This window comes from Anolis carolinensis, chromosome 3 (assembly GCF_035594765.1).
Source record: "Anolis carolinensis isolate JA03-04 chromosome 3, rAnoCar3.1.pri, whole genome shotgun sequence".
NCBI classification, from domain to species: domain Eukaryota; kingdom Metazoa; phylum Chordata; class Lepidosauria; order Squamata; family Dactyloidae; genus Anolis; species Anolis carolinensis.
This window is the reverse complement of record NC_085843.1, coordinates 28,459,453-28,469,426: the sequence shown is the minus strand read 5'-3', so window position 1 is coordinate 28,469,426 and position 9,974 is coordinate 28,459,453. Positions and strand designations below refer to the sequence as shown.

The window sequence follows — 9,974 nt, the reverse complement described above, 5'->3', positions numbered from 1 at the left end:
AAATACGGCATTTCGGGCTTGTAACTTGAAACTAAACCAGTATATTTAAAGTGCCTTGGATGAGTCAAAAGTACCCTCCCCCCTTTTAAAAGCGACTATTATAAGCCCTTACATGTTCACACTGGCAAAAACAGAATCACTAAATATGAGCACAAGATTATTAATAAAGGATCAGTATAATTAATGGGGCCCTTTTAAACTAATTTGAACCCATGATCCTAACAGCTGAAAATTAAGTTTGGAAATATGGTGTTTTTATACCATTCTAATGAATATTAGTAGGATGAGTCTGTGGGCTCAAGCACTTAAAATAAAGTCAGTAAGACAAAATAACAAATGTGGTTCCTCAGCTATAATGAGAGAGAATACATTAAAAACAATACATTGCTGGCAACTTATGGAAGACAAGTTATCTGTGCAGATGCACCACCACTAAATGCTAGTTGTGCTCCAGAAGACCTGGACAAAATGATTCTAATTACAAAAAAGAAAATCAGTAATACCATTGTAAAAGCAAGGAATGGCTTTCCTCAGTGATGGCATTCTTTATTGAAGGTTTTTAAACAGAAGTAAAATCTCAGCTCTTGGGAGTATTTCACCAGCTGATTCCCAGAGGGGAGGATGTTGGATTAAATAGGCTTTTAAACTATTGTTTTACCTCTTGTTTAATGCTATTTTTAATATAATTCACTCCCAGGGTCCTTTAGGTGACATCCAGTTGCATCATCCCTCCTTACAGTGGTAAGAATATTGCAGCAAGGTGTATCTTGTACTTTATCACATAACTTTTGATTGTTTGGCTAGAGAACCATCCCTGTCTCAGTATATATATGGATCAGGTTCAACTGACATCTCACACAAGTGGAAGGAATGGGTACCACTTTTATGCTGCAAGAGGCATGGAGATCTTTACTAAGTCTGCAAAGGCAAAGTGCTGCTCCTGAGTCATGGCAAAAAAAAAAAGAATTGGCAATAGACTGCTGTTGCCTACAGCAGGAAATCAGGATGTCAAGAATAAGAAAAACGAATTGATAACAGCAGTTGATTTCTACTATCTCAGTGGGGAGCAATCAAACTAGATTCATAAAAGGGTAGACAGTTATCAGTGATAAATGTGACAATGTATTCAGCTACTGGGCGGAGTAGTGTTTGATTTTGCTGGAAGTCTTCAGGCAAGCCTGAACTGCCAGTTGTCACTCCAGCTGGATTCCCTGATTTTTTATATATACATCATAACTGTATCCTCAGTTCGCTTCTGACACAATAAATAGAAAATAAATAATGCTGATAATCCACATTAATGTGAACAGTGTATTTATGAAATAACATTGATTTCTTTAATTTCACCACACACATTAACAATTGATCATACAAATCTGTTTCACACCAATTTCAAAAATGCACATGTATTAATGGCTGCTGTAGCAATGCTTTGCATGCTTCACAAACACTGCAGAGTCCCATTGTCAACCATTTAGAAAAATCTGAAAATATACAGTAACACTTTAAAATACCATCAGCATTTTCCAGGCTTCGTGAGTTTCCAAGTATTTTCAGTTTTAAAATGAAATATCCTCTAACATGACATCATTGCAGGTATGGCACTGAGAGAAATGAAAACATTAATAAGGTCTCATGCGACCAGATGGAGGTGGAGCTCTATTTGGAGGAGTAATCGCTATGTCGAGGTAATCCCCTATCTGGAACTTCTGAGACTGAAGTGTCATGGAGTCCTCTGTGCCCTTTCTCCCTGACATTGTGCTACCAATTTCCTTCACCCTGTAGAAAAAAGGAAGCATTTATTATTCACCTTTGTAAAAATCAAGACCAAGATTAAAATTCAATTTAAATTCAGGGCATTTCCTCATGCTAAATTAGATCACTGTTCCCTCTTGCCTAGTGTTGTCTACTTTGTTCTGGCTGCAGCTTTCCAAAGGTCTTTCTCAGTTTTGCTGCCCAAGACATTTCTCAATGAAGATGCCAAAGGCTGATGCCAGGATACAATGCAAAACCTGGAACTGCCATTTCTTTTGGACAAGAATCCCATAATCTATCAGCCAGCATGGCCACCAGTCCAAAACCTAACTTTGCCAAGTTCTGATGCAATGCATGTAGAGCATGCCAAGACCCTTTCCTGGTTGTACACTGGACTTATAATCTCATAAGTGCTGGCAGTTCATGTTTATGGTCACCTATGATCAAATGTGACCCCATCAAACCCACCTTTTCAGCCTGGCCATATCTCAACTAAAGGGTTTAAGGTGCTGCAAATCAAGGCGCTGAATACAGATTTGAAGTATGCTGAGGGAGTCTGTTCTTGATGCCCCCTATAACAAGAAGAGTGCTGCAAAGGCATGCTATACAAAAATGCCTGTTGATTTTTTGTGTATCCTGTCATCTTTTATGTGACTCTTCTGAACTCTCTTACTAGAAACTAGTTTTGGGGAAGAATAATTCTTAAACCTGAACCTAACACACCTCTAGCCATTTACTATTTGCTGCACCAGATATTCATTTTATGGCTGCCAAAATATAAGACGCATTTCACCTCTCTAGATGGGGACTTTTCTCTCCAGACTGTAACTTACGTTTGCTACTTTAACTAATAGATGAGAGATTTCTGAACTATTCAGTTGAGACAAATACAAAGACAAAGCATTTATGTTCTTTAGCAATTGCAAAATCACATCTATGAAAGCATTTCTCAGTCCAGAAAGAGATTTAATTAATTATTGGACTTCAAGTATAAAACCTATAATATTTTTGAATTTGTAGTAAAGCATTATGAGCATTTCTTCACTAGGATTCACTATAATTTTTAGATTTTGCTTCTAACACATGTATTTGTTGTTCTTGCTGATTATTTACCTGTAACCAGGTCTTTTAAGATCTGGAAAAACTATAGCAAAGTTGAAATGTGTGCCTTTCTTTCTTGCTTCTGGATAGACTTCTTTCACTAAACTGGTTAGTTCCTTTAGAGTTGCATCCATCCTGGAAGATAGAGAATAAACTAAAATATAGATATAGCAACAGTGAATTTTTACATCATGATATTAAGTCAAACCTGTTAAAGGGATGATGAACTGAGAAATCCTCTATTAGGATAAGAATCTCAGAGTTGTTCAGCCAAATCTTTTTGTCTAATTATGGGGAAATAAACTAATGAATTATACCCATATAATAAGAAGAAGAACAGGAGGAGGAGGAGGAAGAAGAATGTCTGGATTTGCCAGTTGCCATTCTGTCTTAAGAATAACATTTATTTATTTCTAGTCCACTTTCCTCCCAATCGGGACTCAAAGCAGTGAACAAACATGTAGCAAAAAAACATTAGAGCATAAAAATAAGCATAATCATCACATCACAAACCTATCTAATAAGAAATTATAAAACTGGCAACATCATAAATAGATTATTATTTTATTGTATGACACAGCAAACAAGATAGATATGCTGGATTTCGTATCACAAAATCACACGTCAAACACTTCCCAAGTGTCTAGGACTGTGTAATGTATTTTCAGATGCGTGCAGATCCCAGTAGGGTGGCCTTTTGCAGTTGGCAGATCGTAATTTTGTCAATGTCTATTGTTTCCAAATGCCGGCTGAGATCTTTTGGCACGGTACCCATTATTATTATTATTATTATTATTATTATTATTATTATTATTATTATTATTCTCTTTCAAAAATCACACAAATAAAGAAATAAAGATAGGGTCTTTCAGCCTTTTACTCCCAGGTTAAAACCTTTCTATGGAAACAGACCTTCCCCGACAACCCATAATAAGCTATGACTAGGCAGTGATCTCTACCAAGACTCATCACTGAAGGCCATCTTAGTCTGGCAAGATCCACACGGCTAAAGATTCGGAGCTTTGTAATTTTTAGTATATTTTAAGGGCAACCTCTGTGGCCTGAGGCCCAATAATTTTAATGATAATTAATGTTTATTATGTATATTTTATATAATGTATCTAGTTAATGTGTTTGTTTATTGTTTACTTGGCTAAGTTGGGGGATGATGTGTTTGTGCATTATGTAATTGTTTTTAACCATTTGTTTGCCTCTTTGAATTCCACCCGTGGAGAAAAGCGGGAAATAAATAAGAGTCTTTGTAAAGCTCTCACAAACAATACTGCAGAAAAATATGGAAGTAACTTTTTAATCAAATTCAATTTAACAGTTTTAAGTAGAAATCGACACATTTTTTCCTTAGAAATACATTGAAAATCCAGCCTTAATCCTTCTTTAACACAGTACTAAATTTTAAGGAACTAAACCTACACTTAAGACACCTAGTGAGGGTGATGATAAAAATTACATCATCTGTTCTTATTGTCTCCTAAAATCTGTAGCAAGAGAGAAGCTTGATATAGTGGTTTGAGTCATGTTTCCACATTTAATTGTAGCTTAGGATGTCTCTTACAAAGAGGGTTTACACAATTCCTTCAACTTAAGGAGATGGACTAAATCTGCATGACATCATTCCTCAACACTTAAACTACTGGCCAGAGAATCAGCCCAGCATTAAACAAGAAGTTGACATTCAAGATTTAGGTATTTTAAAAACTGTATATGCTACAGTTGTAAAAGCAACAAATACCAAATAATAATCATTACCTCCAACACATTAGATGTTACATCATTACTCAAAAACTTAAGAGACAATGCAGAAGTTTCTTAAGCACTGTCATCACATTTCATGCCAAAAGGTGTACTAGCCAGCTGGGAGAAAAAGCCATAGCAAAATTGCCTTTTATTTTGTCACCCCATTTCTTTCCCACTGCCAACTAATCTCCTAACACCAGGAACCGGTACCTATAGCTCATTCTAATGTGAAGTCACATCAGAGGCTGGGAATTTCTGATTTGGAAGAGGCTCCTATTTGAGTGAGAAATGCTATACAAGATGTTCAGCTTGACCCAACAATTATTAGGTGCAAAACCAAAAGAAGTTCTGCATCTATACCTAATAGTGACTAGGGCCCTCATCCCATGGGGGGGGAGGCATCTTATAGTTTCTCTTCACTTCAAAGATGGAGCTGAAACAAAGCATCTTAAGGTGGGATGGCAACTGTTATATTTTAAGGTGGAATGGGAACTATGTTTAAATTCTCCATTTCCTTTGGAAATGGGAGGCCAGTAAACACCACACTTAGAAGACAATTCCTCCCACTCCCCAATGAGATTAACTCCTCTATCAATAACAATTCTCATCCAACAGATAACCCACAAAAAGGCCTTGACTGTGCCACAGAAAAGACAGAAGCTTTAAGAGATATGTTCCTGGGGGGAAAAAAACCAAGTTCAGCACTCTGCAAATCTAAAACAACTAGGGTATGAGCTGAATATATCCCATAGACCGACAAGTTGCCTTCCCTCAAATAGAAAAGTAATATCCTAAGAACTTCATAAATATTATAAATATATTTTAGACATGATACACAGTGGATGTAAACTACCTCAGGTGCATGGCAAGTTTGGTAAGATAACACATTCTGTCACATTCTGTATCAGTTTTCCATAAAAAGATAGCAGAGGCTCTTTGCCAGGAGTCCCCAAACTGTTGGAGGGCCGGACTATAATTGTTTTTTTAACCTATCCTATTCACACTGCACATATCTTATTTTGAGTAAATAAAAAAAACTGGAACAAATGCAGTTTCAATGTTAATCATAATCATAATAATAAAATAATAAAGAAGGTTGAAAGAGACTCCTTGGGCCATTTAGTCCAAACCCCTTCTGCTTTGTGCACCAAAAGCACAAGCAAAGCACCCCTGACAGATGGCCACACAGCCTCAATGTTGTTAATAATAATAATAATAATAATAATACATCACACAGTCCTAAATGCTTTGGAAGTGTTTGAATTGTGATTTTGTGATACAAAATCCAGCTTATATATCTCGTTTGCTGTGTTATACTGTGTCTTTGTGTCAATAATAATAATAATAATAATAATAATAATAATAAAGAGGGTTGGGAGTGACCCCTTGGGACATCCAGTCAAACTCCCTTCTGCCTTTGTACACCAAAAGCACTAGCAAAGCACCCCTTAAAATTAATTATTCGTTAAATAATAATTAAAATACCATTATAAACAAGCAAAGCTTTGGAAGGCATGCACTCGGTGGAGGAGGAGGGAGCCACCGCTGTGCGGGCCAGATAAATTGCTTCGATGGGCCGCATGTGGCCCCCGGGCCGTAGTTTGGGGACCCCTGCTCTTTGCATTCAACATGGTAAGAGAAGATATCAAAGCTTCACATGATGATAGTTCACCTTTCATTGGCTATTACAGTCTCTAGCCATTAAAAAGTAGGACCACACCAGATGCCTAGAATCATAGCCATTTACCAAGTGTAGATCTGCAGCTCACTGGAGGGTACATTTCCACGGGCAAATTCATCCATTCGGTGATGGCGTCCATTGTTGGTGGTGAAAACCCTCAGCAAGAGGGGACAGGTCTGCATGTCAAAATATTGAGCATTAAAAAAATTGCGAAGAAGATGCAAAGGACAAAAGCAACCTGTGTAATCCTGAGATACAGATCATGTTGAGACCTTGATCAGCACTGGAAAACAATCGGCACTGACAAAATTACCACCTCACAGCTGCAAAAGCCCACCATACTTGGATCTGCATGTATTATTCGCTGACACATCACATAGTCCTTGAACATAGTTCCCAACTTTTGGGCCTCCAGGTGTTTTGGACTTTAACTCTCAGAAATCCCAGCCAGTTTACCAACTGTTAGGAACTATGGGAGCTAAAGTCCAAAACACCTGAAGGCCCAAAGGTTGGGAACCACACTTCGGAAGTGTCTGACATGTGATCCAATCCAAAAGCTAACATAGTTATCTTGTTTGCTGTGCACTAATCTTACTGTGCATCAAATAATAATAATAATAATAATAATAATAATTTTATTTCTTATCCGCCTCTCCCTGTGACCCGAGACAAGTTACAACACAATTTAAAAACATGAACACCAAAAATTCAACAAACGTACATATTTCTACAAAACGTCCACATTAAAACTGCATTTCTATAAAATACATATTAAATAGATCCTATGTATATGAGATGTATATAAAACATCAATTAATTTCATATTTAGACTTGGGTTCCATCGCTGAGATATATTTCTGTATTATTCATTATGACTGTACAGCAAGCATGGGCAAACTTCAGCACTCCAGGAGATTTGGACATCAACTTCCACAATTTCTAACAGCCTACCAGTTGTTAGGAATTGTGGGAGCTGAAGTCCAAAACCCCTAGAGGGCCAATGTTTGCCCACACTTGCTGTATAGTCAAAAAAAAAGTATTCAAAAATCTAAAAAATTCTAGTCCCAAATATTTCAAATAAGGGATACTTAACCTTTAATGAACCTTTAATGACCTTTAGGAGATTATCTAAGGACGCCTGTGGAACAAATGGAGTCGGACCGCTCTCCAGAAAGAAAGGAAAAAATTACAAGATTTATAAGATGGTTTCTCTTGAGAACCACTTAGAATCCTTTATTATATTCTTTTTAAAGGAGGTAATTTCTCAAGAAAGATGCTAAATTCCTATAAAACTGGGATACATTTTTCAGGAGTGTTTATGGCGGTCAATTCTGCAGGCCTGTGTAATCCAGGCATGGGCAAACTTTAGACCCTCCAGGTGTTTTGTACTTCCCTCCCACCATTCCTAACAGCCTCAGGCCCTTTCCTTTTACCCCTCAGCCGCTTAAGCGCTGCATACAAACTCAAATCTTACACAGAATCGCCAACAAACCCCCAGTTTTCACCCCGATGTTAGTGAGAGGAAACCATGAAAAAAAACTACTTTCTCAAGTATCTAAAGCAAGCAATCAGCATAATAAAGCATACTGGGTACAAGTTAACTAGCAAAGAAAGTGGGATGATAGTCACACTGGGGGTCAAGGCTCTTCTGGACTCTTGGACCAGTTCCTAAACAGAAATCTGGAATGAGCTTTGTGTATTCCAAGTTGACTGGAATGTACTTAGTCCTAATCTTTTTTATACTGGTTTTAAACCAGTTCCCACCAGCTGCGTCACAAGTACAGTTGGTGGAAACAAGAGAGGGGGCCCTCTCCGTGATCACCCCCCACCTCTGGAACACCCTCCCTAAAGAAATAAAAATGCCCCCCACCCTCCTCTCCTTTAAGAAACAGCTAAAGATACATCTATGCACCTTAGCACATGGAGAGGGGGAGGATTAACATAACTGCCACCCCATAGCAGCTATGGTCTAAGTAAAACTACAACAAATACTGAACATTTTCAGCAACTTGGTCATGTAAATCGGACCAGGTATATGCTTGCTCTGTGCAATAATGTTTTTACTGAGTGTCCTGTTTAAATGTATTGTTTTTTTCTAGTTTGGAATTTTTATTATAATGAGTATGTCATTGTTATTTTATACTTTTGATATTAGTGAAGTAGTTGTGGCATTGAATGTTTGCCGTTTATATGTATGTAAACCGCCCTGAGTCCCTCTGGGGAGAGAAGGCGGTCTAGAAATAAAGTATTATTATTATTATTATTATTATTATTACTACTACTACTACTACTACTATTAAACGACTTCACTGGATGCGTTGATATAGCAGATTCCCAGATTAGTTTAGTGTTTACACCTTATTTTTTGTTATTTAATTTTTTTTTTTTACTTAAGTTGTATTTATCTTTTCTGTTCTAATGTAGCATAAAATCTATGTAAAACCAGACTACGTATTTTTGACATTAATACTGAAATCTTGGGGGCCCCTGGTGGCACAGTGTGTTAAAGCACTGAGCTGCTGAACTTACGGACCAAAAGGTCCCAGGCTCAAATCCCGGGAGCGGAATGAGCGCCCGCTGTTAGCTCCAACTTCTGCCAACCTAGCAGTTTGAAAACATGCAAATGTGTGTAGATCAATAGGTACCGCTCCGGCGGGAAGGTAAGGGTGCTCCATGCAGTCATGCCGGCCACATGACCTTGGAGGTGTCTATGGACAACGCCGGCTCTTCGGCTTAGAAATGGAGAAGAGCACCAACCCCCAGAGTCGGTCACGACTGGACTTAACGTCAGGGGAAAACCTTTACCTTTATCGAAATCTGAAATCTTTACTTAAGCGACTGAGGGGAAAATGGAAGGTACCTGAGGCTGTTAGGAATGGTGGGAGTTGACGTCCAAAACACCTGGAGGGCCCAAGTTTGCCCAGGCCCGGTGTAACCTGTGAATGTGTTCTTTGTCTCCTATTACTCTCCCTTTCTGATATTCTTTTTCTCTCTCTGCTTCCCTCCTCCCCTTTCTGGCTCTTCCCTATTTACCTTCTCGCGGTCGATGGGCTTTTCGGGCTCTTTCTTGATCTCCTCCTGAGTAACGCGAGACTCCACCGCCATCTTGCCGCCACCGCCGCCTCCTCCTCCACCAAGCCTTTTCTGCGAGGAAGAGGAAGCCAAGGAAACAAGGCCAAGGACCCGGGCCCCTCAAAGAAGGCGGGGGAAGACCACCGCCGGCCCGAGCCTCCTTTCCCGCCGCGTAGAGCCCACCGTTTCTTCACAAACGCCCGGAAAACCGCCACAAACCGTCCCTGATGTCTCCGCCGAGGCAAGATGGCGGCCTCTTGAAAAAAATTCAAGAGGCGTCACATGGGACCGCGAACTCTCGCGAGAGGAAAACCAGAGCCTGGGAATATAGCTTGTTAAGCAGGCATATTGGGCAAGCTGGGGCCCTCCAGGTGTTTTGGACTTCAACTCCCACAATTCCTAACAGCCGGTAGGCTGTTAGGAATTGTGGGAGTTGAAGTCCAAAACACCTGGAGGGCCCCAGCTTGCCCAATATGCCTGCACTAAAACATTATGAACTACTGTGGTCCCACTGATGTAGTATGTATTGTGTTGTCGAAGGTTTTCGCGGCCGAAATCGCTGGGTTCCCGTGAGTTTTCGGGGCTGTATGGCCATGTTTCTGCAGCATTC

The 9,974-nt window shown here is 39.2% G+C and overlaps 1 protein-coding gene across 1 annotated transcript; it reads right to left on the bottom strand.

The window, feature by feature from the left end:
- Window positions 1-1,297: 1,297 nt before the first annotated feature.
- On the bottom strand, window positions 1,298-9,641 carry sap18 (Sin3A associated protein 18). The gene is made up of 4 exons (XM_062974634.1): window positions 9,326-9,641; window positions 6,359-6,468; window positions 2,869-2,991; window positions 1,298-1,779 (listed from the first exon to the last, which is right to left on the bottom strand). The coding sequence occupies exons 1-4, from the start codon at window positions 9,395-9,397 to the stop codon at window positions 1,623-1,625; spliced, it is 462 nt and encodes a 153-aa protein (XP_062830704.1). The 5' UTR covers window positions 9,398-9,641; the 3' UTR covers window positions 1,298-1,622.
- Window positions 9,642-9,974: the final 333 nt, after the last annotated feature.